The 13,173-nt window shown below is 34.2% G+C and overlaps 1 protein-coding gene across 2 annotated transcripts in view; it reads right to left on the bottom strand.

Moving 5' to 3' along the window:
* Nucleotides 1-13,173, bottom strand: part of LOC106050283 (dynein axonemal heavy chain 5-like) — a 93,985-nt gene that overhangs the window by 20,299 nt on the left and 60,513 nt on the right. The window contains exons 46-57 of one of the 2 annotated variants that reach the window (XM_056036390.1): nt 12,257-12,472; nt 10,846-11,076; nt 10,341-10,504; nt 8,153-8,275; nt 6,486-6,555; nt 5,400-5,653; nt 4,689-4,842; nt 3,413-3,577; nt 2,634-2,860; nt 1,403-1,521; nt 1,077-1,204; nt 62-309 (exon numbers count right to left, since the gene is read on the bottom strand). In XM_056036390.1, coding sequence (XP_055892365.1) covers nt 62-309; nt 1,077-1,204; nt 1,403-1,521; nt 2,634-2,860; nt 3,413-3,577; nt 4,689-4,842; nt 5,400-5,653; nt 6,486-6,555; nt 8,153-8,275; nt 10,341-10,504; nt 10,846-11,076; nt 12,257-12,472 — 2,099 coding nt within the window. Of the gene's footprint in view, nt 1-61; nt 310-1,076; nt 1,205-1,402; nt 1,522-2,633; nt 2,861-3,412; nt 3,578-4,688; nt 4,843-5,399; nt 5,654-6,485; nt 6,556-8,152; nt 8,276-9,477; nt 9,601-10,340; nt 10,505-10,845; nt 11,077-12,256; nt 12,473-13,173 lie in introns of both variants that reach the window. The other variant, XM_056036389.1, reaches the window with a different exon arrangement.

Genomic DNA, 13,173 nt, shown 5'->3' with positions numbered 1-13,173 from the left:
ATTCATTTAAATATTTTACCTAGTTCCCTAAAATTCAACAAATCAAAGTTATATAACCTACCTGAAGAGAATCAGCACACAGTCCATGATTCTCATAATCAGGTGAGGAGGTTTACCCAACCTTCTGACAGTGGCAATGTGGGCAGGTTTGATGGTGTTTAGGGCAGCCTCAGCCTCCTCCAGAGCAGGCCTGGCAGCCTCTAATTTCTCCATGGCAATGGCTTTGTCTGTGGCTATGCTGTCCACGATCGTCTGGGCTCTGTCCTTGACCTTCTGCACCTGGTTCTTCACTTTCTCAGCCGCTTGAGCCTGAAACAGAGGAGATGGTGTCGAGAATACATGGAATTATTCCACACTACTATCATCTACAATGACATCTATACTGTCATCTATAATCACATCTATTAAGACTTCTATACTGATTATCTAATCTGACATCTATGCTGACATCTATATTGACATCTATACTAAAATCTATAATGACATCTATATGCTGACATCTATATGCTGACATCTATACTGAAATCTATAAGATATCTATACTGAAATCTACAATGACATATATATTGACATCTACATTGACATCTATACTGAAATCTATAAAGACATCTATTCTGAAATCTAAAATGACATCTATGCTGACATTGATAATTGCATCTATGCTGACATCTATAATGACATCTATGCTGATATCTATAATGCATGCAGTAGTGCTAGCTAAAGGTTAATGAATTCTAAATTTGTACTCAGTTTGTATGTACAAATAAAATTGAACATACTTCCTAACATTTGCTCTAACATGGACAGTTAATGCTAAATTATAAAATAATAGAAATTGAGTTCTACTATATAGAAAACAAGAGGAAATGTATAAATAGACTTTCTATATCTAAACAAAACCTTAAAATTGGAACAAATAACCTGAATAAGATATTAGAAAAAAAAAAAAAAATTAGAAATATGTTAATAATAGGAGATTAATTCATTGAAATATAACCTACAATAATGTTTGACATATTTTTTTATAGGAACATTTTGATGACCTAAGAAGAGATACAAATGTGAACTGCACTGACCTGTATTGTCACTTGTTTCAACACAGCCTCGGCTTTCTCTGAAGCTACTGCCAACTCTTTCTCTTTCACTGCCAGCTCTTTGCTCAGCTCAGCCACAGCATGGGAGGCTTCTACAAGTTTCTCCAAGCCTGGACACAAACATCAATAAGTATTAAATCAAGTGCCAATCAAAACCTTTCAACAGTGTAATTTTAAAACTATTCTGACAAAGTAACTTTCTATGGCTATGGTTTATGTCCAGGGCTTTCGCAAGAGAGGCCTTGGACCTCTTAATCCCACACTCAAATGGAGTTTGATGATGATGACAATGATCTATGGCGACTCACCCGTGTTCATTCTGTTGGCCATTTCTCCAATCATGCTCTTCTTTCCAGTGTAAACATTCTTGTAGCCATTGATGAAAGACAAGTAAGACTTGGGAGTCACATGAGTTGAACGACGATATCTAGAAAAAAAATTAAAATAATGTAAACTACTAATTTTGTAGAGGGCCCCAAAAGCCATAATTTTTAACAGGACTTTGCTGGGATGGCTTATGAGGCAGATGGTGCGGTAGTTTCGACTGAGTTGTAAATTGTCTTTCTTTGGAAGGGTGATGATGAGTGATTGGGTCCAGGGCCATTTTCCTGACTGCCAGATCTTGTTACAAATCATAAAAAGTGCATTTATCATGGTTTCTCAACCTGCATGTCTAGAGCTAAAAAATATTTTCTCAAATTTAAATAAGCTTGGCTTTTTATTTATTCTTTAAGCAAAAGCCTGAAATAGTTTATAAAGTCAATCAACTGTGATTCTATTTTTGTCACCTGATCGCTCTACAGTGTTCAGAAGTTTATTCTACTCTGGTGCTACGACACTAAATGAGCTTGTTGCATTTAGACTTCTAAGATTTTATTTAAAGTATGGACCAGACTCATTTAACATTCCTCATCCCATTTGCTAGGACAAATTTGTACAAATACTCCTTCTTCCCTAGTGCTATTAGAGCATGGAATGGGTTGCCTGAGCTAGTCAGGAAAACCAGTGACTTGGCAGAATTTAAGTCATTGGTTAATATGCATGACTAAATGCATGACGTGTAGGACGTAATCATCTTCTTTTTTGAAGTAATGTCTGTATTATATAAGATAAGATAAGATAACATGCAAAATTATGGATCACTTGCAATCAGCATGAAATGGGTTGCCTGAGTCAGCCAGCAAAACCAATAACTTGGCAGAATTCAAGTCATCGATTAACATACATGAGAAAATTGACGTAATCAACTTCTGTTTTGAAGTAATGTCTGCACTTTACAAAAATAAGATATCAACTGTTTAATTCTCCAACCCAAAGCCAGGAACTTTAAGCTGATGCAGGGACACACAAGAAACATCATAAAACTAGCACTTGACAATGGAACCATTAAGTTTGAAGTTGGGTGTACAGAACTGGCCTAAATATATATGTACTAGCCTCTGGAAAAGTTGGGTGTACAGAACTGGCCTAAATATATATGTACTAACCTCTGGAAAAGTTGGGTGTACAGAACTGGCCTAAATATATATATGTACTAACCTCTGGAAGTAGTCAATACAGTTCTCTGCCACACCATCGTGGATGATGCCCATTGTGTGAATCACCTGTTTCTTTACTTCCTCTGTACAGATGATCTCAAAGTCTCTGAGGAAGTGGTCAGCCACTGCAATTAGGGCATCCTTGGGCCAGCGCTGGAACCAGTCCATAGTGCAGCCCGAGATAAGACCTGGGAACTTGAGTGCCCTCTGTCTGAACTTTTCACCGACCTATATAGAAAGAATATCCAAACATTAACTCAAAAGAATAAAAAATGAATTTTAATCCTTTTTTTTTATATTTGAGAAGTTTTAACACTTATCTAATTAAAGAAACATTTTCTAATTAACAAAATATTTTATATTTGGTATTCCTCAATAATTCACACTTTTTTTTTTAAACATTTGGAAACATATTTATAAAAGTAAACCAAAATGAAGCAATATGTTAGAAAACTTTTCACTGTATTTAGCAATGAGATACTTGAGAAAATAGAATTCAAGGTCCAATAAATTATTAAAGCACTTCCTTTTTTATTTTAGCTAACAACAAAAATTACAACTACAACAATAACATCTATGAAACAAATACATTGATATAAAATATTTTTAAGTTGATCAAAAAGTTAAATGTTTAAAAATAACAAAACAAATACAAATGTGGATAGTGTCCACATTGTCTTACATAAACCAAGGTCTGATAGGGAACTTTACTTTTTTTTATTATTATTTTTTTTTTACATAAAGTAAAAAACATAAACAGTGAAAAATGTTTTTCCTTACCGGTGAGAAGCAGAGAGAGACGTGCAGGTTGGCTCGGACTCGTGTCAGATAATACTCATACAGGTTTTCATTGCTGGGTGGACGCTTGGGGAACTCTTTCTTCATGACTGGCACCAACTCTCCCAGGATCTCATCCATCTCATCTCTTGCAAACAAGTTAGACACCTGCAGGGGGAGACAATTCAGACTGTAGATTACACTCCTTTATCAACATTCAGTTTTATAACAAATAACTGCAGCTAGTTGTTTATAGAAGTCTAAATAAACAATTTTCTGCAGCTAGTTATTTACAGAAGACAAAATAAACAATTAACTGCAGCTAGTTGTTTATAGAAGTCTAAATAAACAATTTTCTGCAGCCAGTTATTTACAGAAGACTAAAAAAGCAATTGACTTAGCTAGTCTACAGGAAGCTAAATAAACAATTGGCTTAGCTTGTTGTTTAAAGAAGATTAAAAACACTATATTTGTTAGATGTTGTGAACAACATGAAATGATACTGACAAGAATGTAGTCTGAACTTTCTTTAATATCTTTATGTCAGAATGACAAAAGTTACTCATCACAATTTATCTTAAGAAGGTTTTAATTATATATACCAGTATATAACTAGTTTTAACAAAGAATTAAAAACATTAGATTTCAGCTATATTTATACAACGCTAGTCTTCGAGTACAAAGCTTAGTGAGGAGTGCAGTATTTCACATGGCTATGCAGCACCAGCTTTATTTTATGTTGGATATAAGTTACTGACAATGATGAAAAACAATTCTGTAGTAATCTTCGCAAATAATCAATGAATATACTTTGAACTTTCAGATGCGCCATCAGAAATTACATCCTAGCCCAAACCGGGATGACAGCAATGAGGGTTCAAATCCAGGACCATGATGGCAACAGTCCAGAGAGCAAACCACATGACCAGGGCTGAATGAATTTAATTTGACTAAAAAATCTATCAGAGGAAAGACATGAATGCACCAGAATGCTAATCTAATGTACGCACATTGAAGCCATGCATTCAATAACTTACACCAGAATGCTAATCTACCTGGTCGCGTGGTTTGCGTGCTTGACTGTTGTTTTCAGACTTATCGAGTGTCCCTAGTTCAAACCTGCCAACCTCCCCTCCCCCCCCCCCCCCCAATCGTCCTGCAGGAGGTTTGGACTAGGAAGTAAACTATCTTCAACTCTTAAGGAACATCTGAACCATGGAAAACATTTTACAAAACAATCTAATGTACCCACTTCAAAGCCACGCCTTCACTAACTTACCACACCAGATGAGAGCATGTTGTTTAAGAACTCCAAGAAACCTTCATCTTTGATCTCCTGGTCAGTGAAGATGAATGTAATTCCTTTCCCTTGCTGTCCAGCTGTCCTATACAAGGACTTAAGGTCCTCCAAAAGATTGGACACATTGTAGGACCTAGGAGAAACAAATATTTGTAAGTTCAAATCCACTGTACCAAGAAACACAAACTCATTTTTAAAAATCTACCAGGAATTCAACTCAAAAGTTCAAGTCTGTTGTTTTCAATAGTTTCAATGAAAGTTTATTTGACAAAGTTCGACATAAAAAGGAAAACTTAGAATAAAAGTAATTTTGTGGAGGGTTTCTAACTGTTGATTATATGTTAATTAAAATGTCTCAAAACAACTTAAACTTTGGCAAAACATCTTTTGATTCTTTCATATAATCATTTTAAAAGACATAATATAAAAACACAGTTGTCTAAGAAATATAACATTTATATACTCATATGTTCATTCTATTTGACAGTATAAATACAAAATTGTAAATAACTTTTGCTGAACCTGAATATATTTCATTTACCCATAACACAACCTAATGACCTTATATTATCAATCTTTTCTTATGTATATAAAAATAGCTTTTGCATCTATGAATAAATAAATAAATAAATATATATTTCAAACTACTAAATGTCCAGTGAAACACTAAAACATGCATTACACTCTCACCTGGTAAGTGTGATCTGGAAAGTCTTGTAGCCTGCAATAAATGAGGCCAGCCTGGTCAGAGACTGCTTGCCAGAACCTCCAACTCCCACCAACAGAGCATGACCTCTGGGCGTGCGTATAATGCGAGACACCTTGACCAAGTGTGTCATGGCGTCACGGAAGAAGACCAAGTCCATGCCGGCACCTCGAATACTGTCATTATACTGTTGTAGGAAGTAGGAAAGTCTATCCTCCAGATGTTGAAAACTTTCAACCTGTCAATCAAACATTCCAATTGATGACATATATCTGGAAATCAGAAGTCTACATGAGAAGTCAAGTTTTTCAACTAGACCATTTCTACAACTTTCAGCATTAGGTTAGTTGTTAATGAGGCTCATTATCTCATGCTTCAAAGGGTAGGAATTTCATAAACAACTTTATTATATAGTAATATTATGAAATTTCATTGGAGTGCTTTTATTAGATATCTGGCAAAGCAAACTAAAGGTAGCACAAGAAATTTATTAAAGATGCACATCAGGTCAGCTACTAAAAGCTCAAATGTAATCAAAGCACTGCAACACTAGTGGGGAGCGTAGTCAAGAGGCCAAGTGCGCTTGAACTTGGCTTGGCTTGGCTACCTAGAAGGGGGCTCGAGATTCGACACCCGACTCGGGCAGAGTTGTGTTTACTGAGTGCCTAAAGGCAGTACGGAAAACAAACTCCTAGATACCCCTCCAGCCCCCCCCCCCAACTGGTCCACAAAATGAAATTGGACCAAAAGTGCTCTGAGCATGCTATAAGCATGAAAGTAGCACTACATAAAAGCTATAATAATAATTATAATAAAAACACTGAAAGAACTTTGCAACAATATTTTCTAAAATAAGAAATAAAAAATTTTTTTCTGAGGTCAGAGTTTTTCATATTCAATGTTCAGCTTAAAAGAAAACACTGCTCTAACAGTGTGAGCATGGTGCAAGTCCAGTAAATGATCAGATGGTAATAATTTAAGCCAGAATTCTGGCAAGCAGCAAATAGTTTGTCAACCAGGGTCTGACGCTGAGTAGCAGAGTAATACTTAAAAGCTTAATAAAAACTTACTGGCTCATAAATTTTGGGCATGTCAAAGTCTGTATCTTCTGGTTCATCTCCTGTAGCTTCTGGAGCATCTCTGTTTGGAAAGTTTGCATACAATGTATCAATGGTACCAATACAAATTTATATTATGATAGTATGTATAACAGCTTGCCGCCCTATGCTCTGAATAGCACAGAAAGATCTAAATCTTAAGTAAGTAAGTGTTATGGTGAAGTTGTAGATTGACATAATTGTATTAATCATAGCCTTTAAATGCTAACTGTAAGGTATAAATATATTTTATAATTTGATGTATACGAAACTATTTTCAGAGTGTTCAACTACTCAATCATTTAAAAATACTGTACTAAATTAATTGAAACATTTGTTAAGCTTCTATAGTAAAAAGCTAAAGTGCAAACTACAATATTCTAAGCAAATTCCATAAAAAAACATCTACTGTGACTAAACATCAACATCTATATAAATGGCAATAATTAAAATAATAATCCAAATAAATAACTCTGCCATAAATAAATAAATACATTACTTATTTTTATTCTACACTCTCCTGTCTTCACTAAACTTTGAGTACTAGAGATTTCCCCCTAAACCCAGCCATGAGCTAGACCTTAACACATCGAGATTATATCAAACAGATGTGAAGCAGAAGTTTGTGATACTCAGGCTTAACATTCTCAGATTAGGGCCAAAAAGGAAGTTTAGCCTGCCACAGAAGTTTGAGCCTCACAGACGGTTTAGGTTTACAGAAAATTAGGGATTTGCACAGGAAGATTGGATCTTATGAAAGCTTTGGATTTTTGCATTATATGGTATTTACATGAGGTTTTTAAATAACCTAAAGGTTCTGACTTAACTGAAGATGTATGCCACAAAGAAAGTTTGTCCAAAAATAAATGTATGCTTCAAAAAAGGGTTTGGATTAAGACATAATAATAATAATCTTTATTGTCCATGAGGAAATTTGTCTTACAATTTGTGCATTACACCAAACAGAACATAGTAACTATGACACATAAAAGTTAAGCAAGTGAATGAAATAATATTAACATTTCTAAATTCAGTTTAAGGTTATTTCTTAATGCTTGCTACTAATTTTTCAATGAAATCTAAGAAGATCCAAGAATACTCTAATATGTATAGCGTTTAGGTCACTAGACCAAGAATTAAAGTAGCAACATTCATTACCATAAAACTATGGTTCAAAATGTAATTTTTAAATGACTTTTGTCAAATATAGATATAGCTTTTAATTTTGTGTATTCAAGTTTAATTATAACTTAAATGTACTAGTAGGTCTATTATCTACCTTGTTAAATCAAATAATTATGGGATAAATATTCATACTTTATGTACTGGTACCATCTATTTCAATTATATCCAATTGTCATGCTACTTAGTCAAATCAATAGTGAAATTAAGCAAACAGATGTATTAGATAGGAAAGGTTGCATGGATCATGAATAAAATGGAAAGGTTTTTAATTTTGACAATGTGAATATTATAAATATTTCAATTCTTTGATTTAATGTTTTACCTATAGAATTAATCATATATTCCTTCTTTTTTCTTTACTTCTATTAAGATCATAAAACAAATAAACACAACAGCCACTGCCAGCAATGTCACATGATTCAGTCAAGTGACAGTCTCAGTGGCTGTATGCCCACCTCATGAAGCTGGTAAAAAAGTAATTGTCCAGGATGAGCTCCCCTGCCTCCTCGCTAATCTCCTCTGTCACCAGACGTCTCAGAGTCTTATCAAACCAATTCAAGTCTTCTACTTTAACAAATCTGTTGTTTAGTGTTACATAACAAAAGCAGGTTAAAGGTTAGGGGTCAAACACAAGCAAAGGTTAACACAAGGTTGAAACACAAAAACATTAAATTATTAACAAATCAGGAAGTAGGCTCAAAAAGGACTTTCACGTTGACTCTTCAGTCCTGGAGACACAGAAATAATTTGACATGCATTAGTTAAAAAAAACAAACAAGAAAGCATGCAATATTGAAATGCTCACTGCAAACGTTATAAGTGAAACTCACAATACAAGACTAAGTAAAGAGTGCTACACACATCTAGGCCAAATCATTAATTCGACAAATATTCAAACATAGGCTGTTCAGAATTAAAATTCTGCTTGCATTAACACAGTCATTTTTTTCTGCTAACATTAAAACAGTAAAGAAATTAGTTGTCTCCCCCTTTCAGACTTTACAACCTATATGGCTGATGATTTGAATGCCATCTGCTTCTGTGGCCCACAGTTTACGAGGGTGTCAAGTGGTCAGTACAATGACCAATCACTTTTACTTTTCCCCAACTAATGGCAAGTACCCATTAGAGCTGGGTAGACTCAGAGGCACCCTAAAATCGCTAAATAAAAAAACCCAGGATTCCCGTTTGGCTGCCACTCCGCCACAGCGCCTTAAAGAGATTACTAAGAAATTAAATATATATTTAACATTGTTGTAAAATGTTTAATTCTTAAGTCTGCAATTAGATCTAATCTGTATTGAATGCTAAAGCCTATGTTTGACTAAAAAATATTTCTGTAAACTAACAAAAAAAACATCTATGAAAGAAACACATCAATAAAAAAAAAAGTTAAATGGATTATTTGATTTTCCTGTATTAAAAGACACAATATCCTGGGAAAATATTTGCTTTGAAGAGATACTAATTATTATTTACTATTTAGCTCAAAGTTATGAAATAATTCAAAAATTATAAAAATAACTTTAACCTAGGTTTAACTAATAAAACTTTATCAGCTCTAAACAATTTTACATTAAAGCAAATTTTGTTCCTTTTAACCGTATCTGAGGCTTTTATTTTAATGCTTTATATCAATTCATTTTATTAAACATCATAATGCTGCTGATATTTTCCCAGCATAATGTTAGTCTAGTCAACCTGCTACACAGTGAGACTACACACACAGCAAGGGGGCAAACAGGAAAAACCCTGAAAAAAAAGAGCTTCATAAAGCTACCTCAAAAAGTCAACAAAAAGGTCATTTTTGTCTAAGAATGCAGCAACCGATTCACCGCACTCTTCATTGACAACACGAGACATTGTCTTTGTGAACCAGGCAGCGTCGTCGAGACTGGTGAATCTGCCGGGAGGAAATCCAAACAATTGTTGACACAGATGATAGAAATGGAAATGAAAAATGTAAATCAATTAATCGTTGTTCAGAAACGAAGCTTTGTTCTGAAAGGAAATCATAGATTAACCACACACAAAAAAAATGTTACACTCAAATCGTTCCTGTAATAAGGGAAGTCAGATGTTGCTCTGAAATGTAAGTGATATAGATATTCTTTTTTCAGGCTTCCAGTTCACAATAAATAAATGAAATTTATTTTATTCTCTGTGGAACAAAACAATACATAAATTTATATCTAAATAAAATCAAATTTACCTGAAAAAAAAAATTACTATTTTATTTAAAAATGCAACTAATCAAAATATAAAAATACTTTTTTAAAAACAAAGCTTATAAAAGGACATTTACTGCAATATCTATGAAAACTGTAATATTTATCTCCCTTTTCTATATAAAAAAAATGTTAATAAACTGATTGGTTAATGTTTTGATTGGTCATGTATTGCCTTAGACAATGAATAATTATGCCAAGTCTAAGGTTATCTGAGTATGGGAAATGGGAGAAATATGAAAAGGAATTTTGAAAAAATCTAATAACTTGGGAACAATATATTTTATTTAGGCTATGGTACAGTTAATGAAAGCCAAAATGGCAATGGCTGTTTCCTGGAATTCATACAGATGAAGATATCATCTCGTTGTTACTAAAATGTACTAGTTATTTTTCTAAAGGATGTGCACATCACCTGTCAGCGATGACACGACAACACTCATGTTTCCACAGACCCATCACAAGCTTCACATCTGTTATAACTGAACTCAAGGTGTTCAACATCCCTTGCCAGATACGGGATAAATCTCTCAGGTTGAAAATGTAATGAAATTTGGCTGGAGTTGGTAACATTTTAATCTGAAAGGCAACAATTGTTAAAGGCTACTATTCCATTTTTTTTTACACAATTTAAAAAATAGTAACATATGTTCCTGGCCAGAGAAATTTAAATGGGAAAAAATATTTAAACATTTTTATCTCAATATTTTTGTTGTTTTATTAGATGCATATCTTCTGAAAAGAAAGTACTATACCATAACCTTAATTTCTTTAAAATTCTATAATTTAATATAGGCTTTACAAATAGAAAATTTTTATTGGGGACTTTAAGTAGAGTCAATTTGCAATTACACAGCCACATGTATGTTGTAACTATATTGACTTGCTAGACTACTATACATGATAAGAATTTCTCAAACCTTAGTGAGTTGCCACAGTCTTCTGGTGATGGGAACTAAATTTTTCACCATGGCGATGACCTCTTCTTTAAATCCTCTCTCCTTGCAGAAGTGACCCAGTCCAATGACAGAGAAGATCTTATCAATGGAGGGGTTGGATGGCAGGGTGCAGTTGAAGATTGCAAACTGGCGCTTCAGACGTTGTGGGATGTCGTTACGACCTCCACCTGGTTGAATCATGGCTGCCAAGAACTTTGTGTTGAGGAAAAAAATGAATAAAATAATTTCAACAAATCATTTATAATGAGCTTATCATTATGAATTAATTTTCACATCTAGACATCTACTACTCATTGCTGCAGTAAGACTATTCAATGAGATTATTGGTGAGTTAAACTGTCAAGTACAATTGTTTTAACCTTTTTTCAGTATATGTTTAGTATAATTACATAGCCAACAGTGTTACAAGTATCAGAACTACATACATTTCCAATCAAGAGTTTAGTTAAGAAAACAATGAGACATATCAACAAATTAATGACAATCTCATTGTGATTTTGTATCTAAACTTCCATAGAATGGTCCTGGTCATATATTTATAGCTTTTATATAGTGCTACTTTCATGCTTATAGCATGCTCAGAGCGCTTTGGTCCAATCTCATTTGTGGACCAGTGGGGGGGAGGGGGTATCTAGGAGTTGGTTTTCTGTGCTGCCATTAGGCGCTCAGTAAACACAACTCTGCCCGAGTCAGGTGTCGAAATGAAAGCTTTAACAAATTCCTGTATTAAATGCCTCAGATTAAGGCCTCTCAAAGAGGCTTCCATTACTTCATCAGTCTAATTAAGCCCACACCCTACGGCTCAACATAAAAATTTTAAAGAAAAAAAATGTGAGGAAGTTAAAAACTTTTGGATAGTTGAGTGGTAAAACATGTAGCTTCCAAATGGGGGGAGGGGGGGGTCCCTGGTTCGAATCCTGGTGAAGACTGGGATTTTTAATTTTGGAATCTTTAGGGTGCCTTTGAGACCATCCAGCTCTAATGGCTATCTGACATTAGTTGGGGAAAAGTAAAACCGGTTGGTCTTTATGCTGACCACATGACATCCTAATTAACAGTGAGACACAGAATCAGATGAACTTTACATCATCTGCCCCATAGATCACAAGGTTTCAAAGGGGAACTTTACTTTATCAAAAAAAATTCTGAACAAAAATCAAGTTGAAAAGTATCAAACTTCTTTTGATTGCACAAAGAGTTAGCATGATAGCTTATGCTGATCTAGACCTAATTGTGATTTAATTATGATAGAAATTGATTTTATAATGCAGCTGATGAATATCGTTCATAATGACAACACAGAATATACAGAGAAAAAAATAGCAAATAGATTTAGAAAATAGTAGACACTAGGCTGCGGACATCCTCCTACCTGCATGTCCACGATAGTGGTGAAGTCGCCCGGTTTCTCTAGGCTGTAGAAGCCGTGGTTCTCCATCAACTGTCGGACAATTTCATTGGCTATCTGGTCTCCCCACTCGTTGATGACAGGCATGTTGATGTCATCTATAAACACTGTAGCCTTCTTGCCAGCAGGGGGCCCATAGGTGGAACCAACTCTCTTGTCCACGTAGCTTTCCACAGTTCTCTAAATGTTTAAAAAAACAGAGCTACATGTAATCATATAGTTACAGATTTTCCTTCCATAATTAAGACAACAGATGCCTTAATGCACATAAGCACTTGCTAGAATAAAAGCTTTCAATTGGTTTATTTGATGTGTTACTAGACAACTGATACCAGGCTTTAAAAGACTAAATGATACCATTGATTTATCATCACTACAGTCATACCACAATCACAGAGTTCATTTCTTTAATTTTTTTGTAACTTCATAGTTTAATGTTTATACAAGTACATAAAAGACAAATACATAAAGCTGTTTGTGTGCATAACCAGTGGTGTAGCTAGGGTGGGGGGAGGAGGGGGGAGAATTTGAAAATCCCCCCGGGCCTCCATTTGAGATGCTTTTTTTACATTAAATATTAAATATTACAAAAAATGCAGGAGCACAAAATGATGGAAAATTCCTAGCTATGCCCCTGTGCATATCTTTCATGTGAGAATATTTGCATAGATGTTAAAGTTGTAATACTGAGATGGACAAAGGTAGTCAAACTGAATTTTCATTAGTATGAACCAATAAAATTATTTTATCTTATAATCACTTATATTTAGTGATCAATATGGCATCATTTTTTAACAATTATTTAATAGTTCAAATATTATTGATTATTTCTATGAATAATTTTACTGATTTTATAAGAAGACCATACAATAATGAGTTCA

Source organism: Biomphalaria glabrata, chromosome 7 (assembly GCF_947242115.1).
Source record: "Biomphalaria glabrata chromosome 7, xgBioGlab47.1, whole genome shotgun sequence".
NCBI classification, from domain to species: Eukaryota; Metazoa; Mollusca; class Gastropoda; family Planorbidae; genus Biomphalaria; species Biomphalaria glabrata.
The sequence above is the reverse complement of the archived record's forward strand: the minus strand, read 5'-3'. Positions and strand labels throughout refer to the sequence as shown.